Consider the following 14,709-nt stretch of genomic DNA (forward strand, 5'->3'; position numbering starts at 1 on the left):
GCACAGCAGTCGGTATACAGAGAGACCACACAGCAGTCGGTATACAGAGAGACCACACAGCAGTCGGTATACAGAGAGACCACACGGCAGTCGGTATACAGAGAGACCACACGGCAGTCGGTATACAGAGAGACCGCGCGGCAGTCAGTGTACAGAGAGACCGCACAGCAGTCAGTGTACAGAGAGACCGCACAGCAGGCAGTATATACAGAGAGACCGCACAGCAGTCAGTATACAGAGAGACCGCACAGCAGTCAGTATACAGAGAGACCGCACAGCAGTCAGTATACAGAGAGACCGCACAGCAGTCAGTATATACAGAGAGACCGCACAGCAGTCAGTGTACAGAGACCGCACAGCAGTCAGTGTACAGAGACCACACAGCAGTCAGTGTACAGAGACCACACAGCAGTCAGTATACAGAGAGACCACAGCAGTCAGTGTACAGAGAGACCGCACAGCAGTCAGTGTACAGAGAGACCGCACAGCAGTCAGTGTACAGAGAGACCGCACAGCAGTCAGTGTACAGAGAGACCGCACAGCAGTCAGTGTACAGAGAGACCGCACAGCAGTCAGTATATACAGAGAGACCGCACAGCAGTCAGTATATACAGAGAGACCGCACAGCAGTCAGTGTACAGAGAGACCGCACAGCAGTCAGTGTACAGAGAGACCGCACAGCAGTCAGTGTACAGAGAGACCGCACAGCAGTCAGTGTACAGAGAGACCACAGCAGTCAGTGTACAGAGAGACCGCACAGCAGTCAGTGTACAGAGAGACCGCACAGCAGTCAGTGTACAGAGAGACCACAGCAGTCAGTATACAGAGAGACCGCACAGCAGGCAGTATACAGAGAGACCACAGCAGTCAGTATACAGAGAGACCGCACAGCAGGCAGTATATACAGAGAGACCACAGCAGTCAGTGTACAGAGAGACCACACAGCAGGCAGTATATACAGAGAGAGAGACCGACAGTCAGTATACAGAGAGACAACACAGCAGGCAGTATATACAGAGAGAGACTCCGGCAGTCAGTATACAGAGAGACCACACAGCAGGCAGTATATACAGAGAGAGAGAGACCGACAATCAGTATACAGAGAGACCGCTGCAGTCAGTGTACAGCGAGACCGCACAGCAGGCAGTATATACAGAGACAGACCAGCAGTCAGTATACAGAGAGACCACACAGAAGGCAGTATACAGAGAGACCACACAGAAGGCAGTATACAGAGAGACCACACAGCAGTCAGTATACAGAGACAGAGACCACAGCAGTCAGTGTACAGAGAGACCACAGCAGTCAGTGTACAGAGAGACCACAGCAGTCAGTGTACAGAGAGACCACAGCAGTCAGTGTACAGAGAGACCACAGCAGTCAGTGTACAGAGAGACCACAGCAGTCAGTGTATAGAGAGACCACAGCAGTCAGTGTACAGAGAGACCACAGCAGTCAGTGTACAGAGAGACCACAGCAGTCAGTGTACAGAGAGACCACAGCAGTCAGTATACAGACGGAGACCACACAGCAGTCAGTATACAGAGAGACCACAGCAGTCAGTGTACAGAGAGATCACACAGCAGTGAGTATACAGAGAGACCACAGCAGTCGGTGTACAGAGAGATCACACAGCAGTGAGTATACAGAGAGACCACAGCAGTCAGTGTACAGAGAGATCACACACTAGTCAGTATACAGAGAGACCACAGCAGTCGGTGTACAGAGAGACCACAGCAGTCAGTATACAGACAGACCACACAGCAGTCAGTGTACAGAGAGATCACACAGCAGTGAGTATACACAGAGACCGCTGCAGTCAGTGTACAGAGAGACCGCACAGCAGTCAGTGTAGAGAGAGACCGCACAGCAGTCAGTGTAGAGAGAGACCGCACAGCAGTCAGTGTACAGAGAGACCACAGCAGTCAGTATACAGAGAGACCGCACAGCAGGCAGTATACAGAGAGACCACAGCAGTCAGTATACAGAGAGACCGCACAGCAGGCAGTATATACAGAGAGACCACAGCAGTCAGTGTACAGAGAGACCACACAGCAGGCAGTATATACAGAGAGAGAGACCGACAGTCAGTATACAGAGAGACAACACAGCAGGCAGTATATACAGAGAGAGACTCCGGCAGTCAGTATACAGAGAGACCACACAGCAGGCAGTATATACAGAGAGAGAGAGACCGACAATCAGTATACAGAGAGACCGCTGCAGTCAGTGTACAGCGAGACCGCACAGCAGGCAGTATATACAGAGACAGACCAGCAGTCAGTATACAGAGAGACCACACAGAAGGCAGTATACAGAGAGACCACACAGAAGGCAGTATACAGAGAGACCACACAGCAGTCAGTATACAGAGACAGAGACCACAGCAGTCAGTGTACAGAGAGACCACAGCAGTCAGTGTACAGAGAGACCACAGCAGTCAGTGTACAGAGAGACCACAGCAGTCAGTGTACAGAGAGACCACAGCAGTCAGTGTACAGAGAGACCACAGCAGTCAGTGTATAGAGAGACCACAGCAGTCAGTGTACAGAGAGACCACAGCAGTCAGTGTACAGAGAGACCACAGCAGTCAGTGTACAGAGAGACCACAGCAGTCAGTATACAGACGGAGACCACACAGCAGTCAGTATACAGAGAGACCACAGCAGTCAGTGTACAGAGAGATCACACAGCAGTGAGTATACAGAGAGACCACAGCAGTCGGTGTACAGAGAGATCACACAGCAGTGAGTATACAGAGAGACCACAGCAGTCAGTGTACAGAGAGATCACACACTAGTCAGTATACAGAGAGACCACAGCAGTCGGTGTACAGAGAGACCACAGCAGTCAGTATACAGACAGACCACACAGCAGTCAGTGTACAGAGAGATCACACAGCAGTGAGTATACACAGAGACCGCTGCAGTCAGTGTACAGAGAGACCGCACAGCAGTCAGTGTAGAGAGAGACCGCACAGCAGTCAGTGTAGAGAGAGACCGCACAGCAGTCAGTGTACAGAGAGACCACAGCAGTCAGTATACAGAGAGACCGCACAGCAGGCAGTATACAGAGAGACCACAGCAGTCAGTATACAGAGAGACCGCACAGCAGGCAGTATATACAGAGAGACCACAGCAGTCAGTGTACAGAGAGACCACACAGCAGGCAGTATATACAGAGAGAGAGACCGACAGTCAGTATACAGAGAGACAACACAGCAGGCAGTATATACAGAGAGAGACTCCGGCAGTCAGTATACAGAGAGACCACACAGCAGGCAGTATATACAGAGAGAGAGAGACCGACAATCAGTATACAGAGAGACCGCTGCAGTCAGTGTACAGCGAGACCGCACAGCAGGCAGTATATACAGAGACAGACCAGCAGTCAGTATACAGAGAGACCACACAGAAGGCAGTATACAGAGAGACCACACAGAAGGCAGTATACAGAGAGACCACACAGCAGTCAGTATACAGAGACAGAGACCACAGCAGTCAGTGTACAGAGAGACCACAGCAGTCAGTGTACAGAGAGACCACAGCAGTCAGTGTACAGAGAGACCACAGCAGTCAGTGTACAGAGAGACCACAGCAGTCAGTGTACAGAGAGACCACAGCAGTCAGTGTATAGAGAGACCACAGCAGTCAGTGTACAGAGAGACCACAGCAGTCAGTGTACAGAGAGACCACAGCAGTCAGTGTACAGAGAGACCACAGCAGTCAGTATACAGACGGAGACCACACAGCAGTCAGTATACAGAGAGACCACAGCAGTCAGTGTACAGAGAGATCACACAGCAGTGAGTATACAGAGAGACCACAGCAGTCGGTGTACAGAGAGATCACACAGCAGTGAGTATACAGAGAGACCACAGCAGTCAGTGTACAGAGAGATCACACACTAGTCAGTATACAGAGAGACCACAGCAGTCGGTGTACAGAGAGACCACAGCAGTCAGTATACAGACAGACCACACAGCAGTCAGTGTACAGAGAGATCACACAGCAGTGAGTATACACAGAGACCGCTGCAGTCAGTGTACAGAGAGATCACATAGCAGTCAGTATACAGAGAGACCGCTGCAGTCAGTGTACAGAGAGATTACTTAGGAGTCAGTGTACACAGAGACCGCTGCAGTCAGTGTACAGAGATACCACAGCAGTCAGTGTACAGAGAGACCACAGCAGTCAGTATACAGACAGAGACCACAGCAGTCAGTGTACAGAGAGATCACACAGCAGTGAGTATACACAGAGACCGCTGCAGTCAGTGTACAGAGAGATCACATAGCAGTCAGTATACAGAAAGACCGCTGCAGTCAGTGTACATAGAGAAAGAGAAAGCAGTGGATGGTTCACCTATTTGGCGCAAAGCTGCCTGTCCACTGATAATATCCGGATAAATGTTACCAGATTTACATAGCAATACACGGGAAAAAAGGGTGATATTACTCTGCAGGACGCCTTAACAATTAATTGTTATTCTAAATCACATAAAGTGCAATACATCCCTTATTTTACAAAGATGAGTAGTTCCCTTCAATCATGGGACCAATTAGCAGTTCTGCTTGGATCTAGAGGTCTTCTAGCAATCTGGGGTGGATTTCTCAGAGTCCATGCAAAGATAAAACAAAAGAAAACATGTGTAGAACAGCTTCGAGTGGAGATATGACACACTTAACACATCCGCAAGAGATAGCATACCCCACTCACTCAGAGTCAGGTAAGTATGTACCCATCAAGGTATCTTTAAGATGGAGGCTTCAAAACGGGATAACTATTCCCCCCTCAGGTTCAGAGTGGAAATCAATGACTTTGCGTCAAAATTCCTATAAAGGTATCTTCAAAGTTGTGATATTAACCAGGTGCGTACCCCAACTCACGCAAATTATGGATTGCTGACTCCTATAAAGGTATCTTTAAAGTTGTGATATTAACCAGGTGCGTACCCCAATTCACGCAAATTATGGATTGCTGACTCCTATAAAGGTATCTTTTACACGTCCTCCAAACTGCACGATTTCTCCTTTAGAGTCCGGTAATGTTTCTCTACAAACAACCCGAAATAAAGGAGGTTTGTTTCCATGTGTTCATGAAAAAACGTGTCAAAATTTATTAGAGCAATCTAACATTTAAAAAAAAGTAAAAGTAGTTCCACCAAACATATGTCACAAAGTTGATTGAACATGATTTGGAAAGGCACACACCTGTCTATATAAGGTCCCACACTTGACAGTGCATGTCTGAGCACAAACCAAGCATGAAGTCATAGGAATTGTCTGTTGACCTCTCAGACAGGATTGTCTCGAGGCACAAATCTGGGGAAGGGTACAGAAAAATATCTGCTGTTTTGAAGGTCCCAATGAGCACAGTGGGCTCCATCATTCGTAAATGGAAGACGTTCGGAACCACCAGGACTCTTCCTAGAGCTGGCCGGCCATCTAAACTGAGTGATCGGGGGAGAAGGGCCCTAGTCAGAGAGGTGACCAAGAACTTGATGGTCACTCTGTCAGAGCTACATCATTCCTCTGTGGCAAGAGGAGAACCTTCCAGAAGGACAACCATCTCTGTAACAATCCACCAATCAGGCCTGTATGGTAGAGTGGCCAGATGGAAGCCACTCCTTAGTAAAAAGCACATGGCAGCTTGCCCCGGAGTTTGCCAAAATGTACCTGAAGGACTCTCAGACCATGAGAAACAAAATTCTCTGGTCTTGTGAGACGAAGATTGAACTCTTTGGCGTGAATGCCAGGCGTCGTGTTTGGAGGAAACCAGGCACCACTCATCACCAGGCCAATTCCATCCCCACAGTGAAGCATGGTGGTGGCAGCATCATGTTGTGGGGGATGTTTTTCAGCGGCAGGAACTGGGAGACTAATCAGGATAGAGGGAGAGATGAATGCAGCAATGTTCAGAGACATCCCGGATAAAAACCTGCTCCAGAGCGCTCTTGACCTCAGACTAGGGCGACAGTTCATCTTTCAGCAGGACAATGACCCTAAGCACACAGCCAAGATATCAAAGGAGTGGCTTCTGGAGAACTTTGTGAATGTCCTTGAGTGGCCCAGCCAGAGCCCAAACTTGATCCGATTGTATATCTCTTGGGAGATCTGAAAATGTCTGTGCACGGACGCTTCCCATCCAACCTGATGAAGCTATATCTAGGCTGCTTTTTTCCATCAAGCGCTATTTTTTATTCCTTTCTGTTTTTGTTATTATTGAGAGGTGCTGCAAAGAGGAATGGGCGAAACTCCCCAAAGATGGGTGTACCAAGCTTGTGGCATCACATTCAAAAAGACTTGAGTCTGTAATTGCTGCCAAAGGTGCATCGCCAAAGTATTGAGCAAAGGCTGTGAATACTTATGTACATGTGATTTCTTAGTTTTTTATTTTTAATAATTTGCAAAAAATCTCAAACACTTTTTACACGTTGTCATTATGGGGTATTGTGTGTAGAATTTTGAAGGGGGAAAATGAATTTATTCCATTATGGAATAAAGCTGTAACATAACAAAATGTGGAAAAAGTGAAGCGCTGTGAATACTTTCCGGGTGCACTGTAAGAGACGGAAATACATTATTGCGCTCACAGTATTACACAGCTCCATACAGACAATGTGTAGCCTAATTGTTATCATCATAATTAGCATATCTGTGTGAGCCAGTATATCTAATTAATACAAAGCAATTACAGAGAATTAGTTGAAGAAAATATAGCAGATGAATCAGTCTGAATGAGTAATTAGAGTCCTATGAAAGATTCAATAACACCCAGATGTATGTTGTTATACATTGCCGCACATAATAACCGTCAGTGTATCCATACTCTGTATTGTTCTATAGTGCCGCGTGATCATTATGGGTACATAGTCAGTGTTATTGTACAGTGGAGTGTGATCGTTATCCGCATATACTCTGTGCTGTTATACAGAGCAGTATATATGTATATAACATTAGAATACTGTGCGTATATGTAATTATACAGGAATTCTGTTCCCTTGGATTCCCCTAAATTCTGTTTTCTTATGTTCCTTTGCCCAATCTGATGAATGGACTAGTCCATGTGGCATAACAGAAGAGGGGGGGGGGGGGGGGGGGGGTGAGTTATACTGGGGCAGGTCATGTGTTTGATGGGGTTCGGTATGTGTGACCGGTGGACGGGTGCCTAAACCTAACCTAACACCCCCCCAACCCTCCCTGCTCCTCCCGGTGGTGCCCACTGGCAATCGACGGTTGTCATAGATTTTTACCATTGGTTGTTAACCTTGATGGTGTAAACCTATCTGCAAGGGAACCATCGATAGTTTCACCCACCGATGGTCATTCCTGCTTTTCTATTTTCAGAGCCTGTGGGCAGGGCTTCGTGGGTGTCAGGGGCGGAGCTATGCTCCGTGTCTCAGCCACTTGCAGGGGAAAACCAAACAAACATTGGTTGGTTTTATACCATCGATGGCGGGAAACCATCTGTTTCTCCCCTATCGATGATAAAAATATTCACCATCAGGTATAGTCCATCAGTGTTTTTTAACCATCGATGGCCATCCCTAGTTCAGTAGGAGTCCCGCACCTATACACAGTTCTTAATAAAATAGTGCACAAATATGCTTTAGGAATGACTGCAATGGACTGGTCATGTGATTATTCAAAGCCAATGAAATTAAAGCTGACAACCTGATGATGTCAGAGAGGGGCAGATGTACTAAGCATTGGAGAGAGATAAAGTACCAACCAAAAGTATCAAACACAACCTGTAACATGGCAGTTAGGTGCAGATTGGCCGGTAGTTTATCTCTCTCCACTTTATTACTCACTATTACTACGTACATCTCCCCTAGAGTGCCAGTACTCTGTAGCCAGGTCAGAAATGGGTGTGTTCTGTCTGTTAATGGGTGTGTCTTGTCAGATTAGGGAGTGGCTACCATGCCTTGGGAAGTCAGGAGGTAGTTGTAAGGACTTGGGAAATATCGGAAGTTTATTATATACAGTATTTTATTAATTCTCTTCTCTCTCTCTCATCCCAGGTTCCAGGATACGGAAGGGTACGTGCTATATCCTCAGATTGGGGACCGATTGGACTTGTTGTGCCCCCGCTCGGAACCCCACGGGCCCTTCTCCTCATCCCCCTATGAATACTACAAGCTTTATTTGGTGGGCACAGAAGAAGAGGTGCTAAAGTGCACCGTCCTGAGGACCCCAAACCTCCTCCTAACCTGTGATCGGCCCGGCCAAGACCTCCGCTTCACCATCAAGTTCCAAGAGTACAGTCCCAACTTGTGGGGCCACGAGTTCAAATCCCACCGGGACTATTTCATTATTGGTGAGCAGATGTGGTTATGTCCTGGCGGGGAGGATGGGAAACCTGAAGTCCACAGCATTGTGTCGGCCGTTTACCTTGTAGTGTTCCAGGATACTGCCCCGTGGCGGTCCGGTATACCCCTCAAACCAACTGCTTTTCCCACTTACTGCAGAATTTAGTCCATCCTACCGACCAATCCCTGAGTAACTTGTTCTCATTCCACATCTTATTAAATTACCCCTCACTAACTTCCCAGCCCACCCTCATGAATTGTATTGTCTCCTGCAGGTTGGTGGATCTATATGCTTTATCCCTTACCCTCCAGTAGTCCTGATATTTGGCTTTTTGTGCTGAGTTTGTATGTGCTCCCCCGGCTTGGTGTGAGATCTGTGCATTGTGAAGCTGCATTATGCTCCCTTCCTGCCGCCTTACAGTACAGCTCTCACGGCTTGCGTGGCACAGGGGGATATTCAGGTTTGTTAGCAAACCAATAAAGTTAGCAATTGGGCAAAACCATGTTGCATTGCAGGTGGGTCAGTTGTAACATGTGCAGAGAGAGTTAGATTTTTGGTGGGTTATAAAGTTTCTGTGCAGGGTACATACCGGCTGCTTTATTTTTACACTGCAATTTAGATTTCAGTTTGAACACCCCGCACCCAAATCTAACTCTCTCTGCACATGTTACATCTGCCCCACCTGCAGTGCAGCATGGTTTTACCCAATTGCTAACTTTTTTGTAGCTTGCAATGCTCACCTATTGTCTTCCCAGACCAGATAGCACATACAGGGCTGGGGACACCTGTTTTGCCTATGCACCCTAGACTTCCTTCCTGTAAGCTTCCTGGACGAAAGTAAACTTAAATGAGGGACAATGGGTATAATTCAGCATGGATCGCTAATTAGAGAATTTGCAAATTGAGCGATTATTGAATGACATCGCATCGTTCACATCGTTCTTTGATGTTCCGGAAACTGCGTATGCATCTGCGAGGGGATAGCGATCTGCGATGCATTCGCAGACTGCACGGGGCGTTTTTTCTTCCTGTCGTTGGCGTCGCCTTTCTACTCGCAGACAACGGCAATTTCTCTGAATAACGATCCATGCTGAATTAGGCCCAGTATCTGTCATATTTATTTTTTACATTTTAGAAATTTGTATGAAATGCCTTTAATTTTAATAAAACCGCACCACACAAATCATTGCTGGAAATCTGCCCGCTCTCGTCCCCGGACCCTGCTCTGCCCCTCTGGGTACACTCCTGTCTCTACAGTCAGTGGATGGAAATAACGCTGTGTGAAATATAGGTCAGAAATAGGGTAGGGGGGAGACTGGGTGAGGGAACCAGGCAGGAGCGTCTCCCGGTACCTCATTGACTGCAGGGCATGGGACAGATGATTAGGGGAGGTATGAGCCTCTCCTCCATAACAGGACAGGTTACCATGATTTCCTGTATTACCCATGACGTTACATGACTGTACCTCAGCTGGTCTGTACCTCAGCTAGTCTTCCTAGATACCCTACAGATCTACTGTATACCGTCTCTGCTTCTCTATATGATCTCTCTGCACTGTATATGTCTCTTCCATACTGTGCGTGTTACTCCTTTACATAATATCTCTCTGTACTGTATATGTCCCTCATTCCAGAATGTAATCTTTACTCCTATATATATCTCTCTGTACTGTATATGTCTCTTCCATATTGTGCTTATTACTCCCATATATAATCTCTCTGTACTGTATACAGTATGTATCTTCCATACTGTGATCTTTACTCCTTTATAAAATCTCTCTGCACTATGTATTTCTCTTCCATACTGTGATCTTTACCTTTATATATAGTCTCTCTCTGTACTGTATATATCTCTTCAATACTGTGATCTTTACTCCTATATATAATCTCACCCTGTAGTATGTGTGTGTGTGTGTGTATGTATGTATGTATGTATGTATGTATGTATGTATATATATATATATATATCTATCTATCTTCCATATGGTGATCTTTACTCCTATATATAATCCTCTCTCTGTACTGTCTATATCTCTTCCATATGGCGATTTTTACCCCTATATATAATCCTCTCTCTGTACTGTATATATCTCTTCCATATGGCGATCTTTACTCCTATATATAGTCCTCTCTCTGTACTGTATACAGGTTGAGTATCCCATATCCAAATATTCCGAAATACGGAATATTCCGAAATACAGACTTTTTTGAGTGGGAGTGAGATAGTGAAACCTTTGTTTTTTGATGGCTCAATGTACACAAACTTTGTTTAATACACATAGTTATTAAAAATATTGTATTAAATGACCTTCAGGCTGTGTGTGTATAAGGTGTATATGAAACATAAATGTATTCTGTGCTTAGACTTAGGTCCCATCACCATGATATCTCACTATGGTATGCAATTGTTCCAAAATACAGAAAAATCCCATATCCAAAATACTTCTGGTCCCAAGCATTTTGGATAAGGGATACTCAACCTGTATATCTCTTCCATATGGTTATCTTTACCCTTATATATATATATATATATATAATACTCTATCTGTACTGTATATATCTCTTCCATATGGCAATCATTACTCCTATATATAATCCTCTCTCTGTACTGTATATATCTTTTCCATATGGTGATCTTTACTCCATATATATATATATATATATATATATATATATATATATATATAAAATCCTCTCTCTGTACTGTATATATCTCTTCCATATGGTGATCTTTACTCCTCTATATAATCTTCTCTCTGTACTGTATATATCTCTTCCATATGGTGATCTTTACTCCTCTATATAATCTTCTCTCTGTACTGTATATATCTCTTCCATATGGTGATCTTTACTCCTCTATATAATCCTCTCTCTGTACTGTATATATCGCTTCCATATGGCAATCATTACTCCTATATATAATCCTCTCTCTGTACTGTATATATCTTTTCCATATGGTGATCTTTACTCTATATATATATATATATATATATATATATATAGAAAGAGAAAGAAATTCAGAGGGGGCACTCTCCAGACTTTTTTCATAAACAACTGTTCATTTATTGATATTTATACTTTACATGATCAGCATTTCCTCAGGCGCTTTCGGCCCAAAGCAAGGGCCTTCCTCAGGAGGTACTGTACAACATCCACAACTTCTACCAACCGTGAGCAAAAGATCCAAACATCCAGCAATAACACTGGTCCTGCCTGACTGGCCCTAAATACCCTAGCCACTTGAAAAATGGCGCCAAAAGCAATCTGATGTCATCAAGGAGAGACAAAAACTTCTCCACAATAAATAACCTCTTATTATCAAATAAACAGGAAAATAGCATGGCCAACTCACCCCCACCAAAGAGTACAGATAATGAAGCACACAAACAACGAGCCAAGGACAACGGAGCCACACCAACAGCCCACTGAGAACCGCCGAGTCCCGGAGCAGGGCACTTCCGGTCCGTGGAACGCAAACGTCACACGGCCGGAAGCGCCCATCCGGAACGCAAACTGGAAGTCAGGGACCTTTGTTTTATCAACTCACCCCCACCAGGGAGCACAAATGGTGAGGCTCATAACCAGCGAGCTGGGGACAACGGAGCCACACCGATAACCCACTGAAAACCGCCGAGTCCCGGGGCGGGACACTTCCGGTCCGTGGAACGCAAACGTCACACGGCCGGAAGTGACCATCCGGAACGCAAACAGGAAGTCAGGGACCTTTGTTGTAACGTATTCAAGCTATAGCATATATAGAAGAGCTGTCAATCCAGATTTAGCTAATGTGTACAATACACCCATTTTAGGACATTTTAAAGTAACTACCAGTGGTCAAATATATATAACCTGTATAGGCAAGGGTACTAGAGCCAGGCAGAGCAGTATTAGGATTTCCCACAACAAAAATACATCCCCCAAAAACAAAAATATATAATTATAACACACATTGACTAGATCCCCACGGTGCAGCGGTCAGGCAAAAGCTAATTATTATTAATCACTATATATCACCTAATTCTACAATATTTTACCACTATCTGATTGGGTCAGTTAAACGCATCCCACTGCACCCTGTGGATCAAAGCCAAACACATATTATTTGGATTAAAAAAATGTATAATGCTATCTAGTACAAGAGCATTAATTGTAGAAACAATGTGTATAAAACACTAATAAACATTAAAAACGTGCATCGGGCAGAAAAAAAGCATATGCAAGTTTAACGTAAAAATATGTTAAGCGGATTCGACTCATTCAGGCCATTAGGTGTCACAGAGCCTAATCTATATATCCATCTTGCTTCTAGTTTTTTCAGAAGAAGAGACCGGTCACCTCCTCTGTTAGGAACAGGAACCCAGTCAATGATTCTGCACTTCAACGATGCCACTTGGTGTCCTTCCTTCAAGAAATGTTGGGCCACCGGTTTGTCGGTACGATCTGTTTGTAGCGCTTGATGAATTGAGCTGCGATGGTTTGCCATTCGCTCTCTGAACGAACAGGTGGTCATCCCCACATATGGAAGTCCACAAGGGCATAATAACATATAGATGACATGATCCATCCGGCAGTGTAAACGATATGTCATCTATATGTTATTATGCCCTTGTGGACTTCCATATGTGGGGATGACCACCTGTTCGTTCAGAGAGCGAATGGCAAACCATCGCAGCTCAATTCATCAAGCGCTACAAACAGGTCATACCGACAAACCGGTGGCCCAACATTTCTTGAAGGAAGGACACCAAGTGGCATCGTTGAAGTGCAGAATCATTGACTGGGTTCCTGTTCCTAACAGAGGAGGTGACCGGTCTCTTCTTCTGAAAAAACTAGAAGCAAGATGGATATATAGATTAGGCTCTGTGACACCTAATGGCCTGAATGAGTCGAATCCGCTTAACATATTTTTACGTTAAACTTGCATATGCTTTTTTTCTGCCCGATGCACGTTTTTAATGTTTATTAGTGTTTTATACACATTGTTTCTACAATTAATGCTCTTGTACTAGATAGCATTATACATTTTTTTAATCCAAATAATATGTGTTTGGCTTTGATCCACAGGGTGCAGTGGGATGCGTTTAACTGACCCAATCAGATAGTGGTAAAATATTGTAGAATTAGGTGATATATAGTGATTAATAATAATTAGCTTTTGCCTGACCGCTGCACCGTGGGGATCTAGTCAATGTGTGTTATAATTATATATTTTTGTTTTTGGGGGATGTATTTTTGTTGTGGGAAATCCTAATACTGCTCTGCCTGGCTCTAGTACCCTTGCCTATACAGGTTATATATATTTGACCACTGGTAGTTACTTTAAAATGTCCTAAAATGGGTGTATTGTACACATTAGCTAAATCTGGATTGACAGCTCTTCTATATATGCTATAGCTTGAATACGTTACAACAAAGGTCCCTGACTTCCTGTTTGCGTTCCGGATGGTCACTTCCGGCTGTGTGACGTTTGCGTTCCACGGACCGGAAGTGTCCCGCCCCGGGACTCGGCGGTTTTCAGTGGGTTATCGGTGTGGCTCCGTTGTCCCCAGCTCGCTGGTTATGAGCCTCACCATTTGTGCTCCCTGGTGGGGGTGAGTTGATAAAACAAAGGTCCCTGACTTCCAGTTTGCGTTCCGGATGGGCGCTTCCGGCCGTGTGACGTTTGCGTTCCACGGACCGGAAGTGCCCTGCTCCGGGACTCGGCGGTTCTCAGTGGGCTGTTGGTGTGGCTCCGTTGTCCTTGGCTCGTTGTTTGTGTGCTTCATTATCTGTACTCTTTGGTGGGGGTGAGTTGGCCATGCTATTTTCCTGTTTATTTGATAATAAGAGGTTATTTATTGTGGAGAAGTTTTTGTCTCTCCTTGATGACATCAGATTGCTTTTGGCGCCATTTTTCAAGTGGCTAGGGTATTTAGGGCCAGTCAGGCAGGACCAGTGTTATTGCTGGATGTTTGGATCTTTTGCTCACGGTTGGTGGAAGTTGTGGATGTTGTACAGTACCTCCTGAGGAAGGCCCTTGCTTTGGGCCGAAAGCGCTTGAGGAAATGCTGATCATGTAAAGTATAAATATCAATAAATGAACAGTTGTTTATGAAAAAAGTCTGGAGAGTGCCCCCTCTGAATTTCTTTCTCTACATTTGGATACCTCGGTATTCGAGTGGACACCCCAGCGGTTACATAATTTGAAGATGTGAGTGCAACCACCTGCTGGATATATATATATATATATATATATATATATATATATAAACAAAAACAATAACCAATTGCGCTTGGTATAACTTTAAAACACTCAGATTTTAGTATTTCCAGTAGCTGTTCTTCCACGGTGTGGATTCTTATAACTGGTATCACCTGCAAGTATACCCTCACACCAGAGAACACACCCGAACAAAA

The 14,709-nt window shown here is 44.9% G+C and overlaps 1 protein-coding gene across 1 annotated transcript in view; it reads left to right on the forward strand.

The window, feature by feature from the left end:
• EFNB3 (ephrin B3) overlaps positions 1-14,709 on the forward strand; it is an 81,755-nt gene that overhangs the window by 39,216 nt on the left and 27,830 nt on the right. The window contains exon 2 of the mRNA XM_063930817.1: positions 8,026-8,321. Coding sequence (XP_063786887.1) covers positions 8,026-8,321 — 296 coding nt within the window. The remainder of the gene's footprint in view (positions 1-8,025; positions 8,322-14,709) is intronic.

This window comes from Pseudophryne corroboree, chromosome 6 (genome assembly GCF_028390025.1).
Source record: "Pseudophryne corroboree isolate aPseCor3 chromosome 6, aPseCor3.hap2, whole genome shotgun sequence".
Lineage (NCBI taxonomy): Eukaryota > Metazoa > Chordata > Amphibia > Anura > Myobatrachidae > Pseudophryne > Pseudophryne corroboree.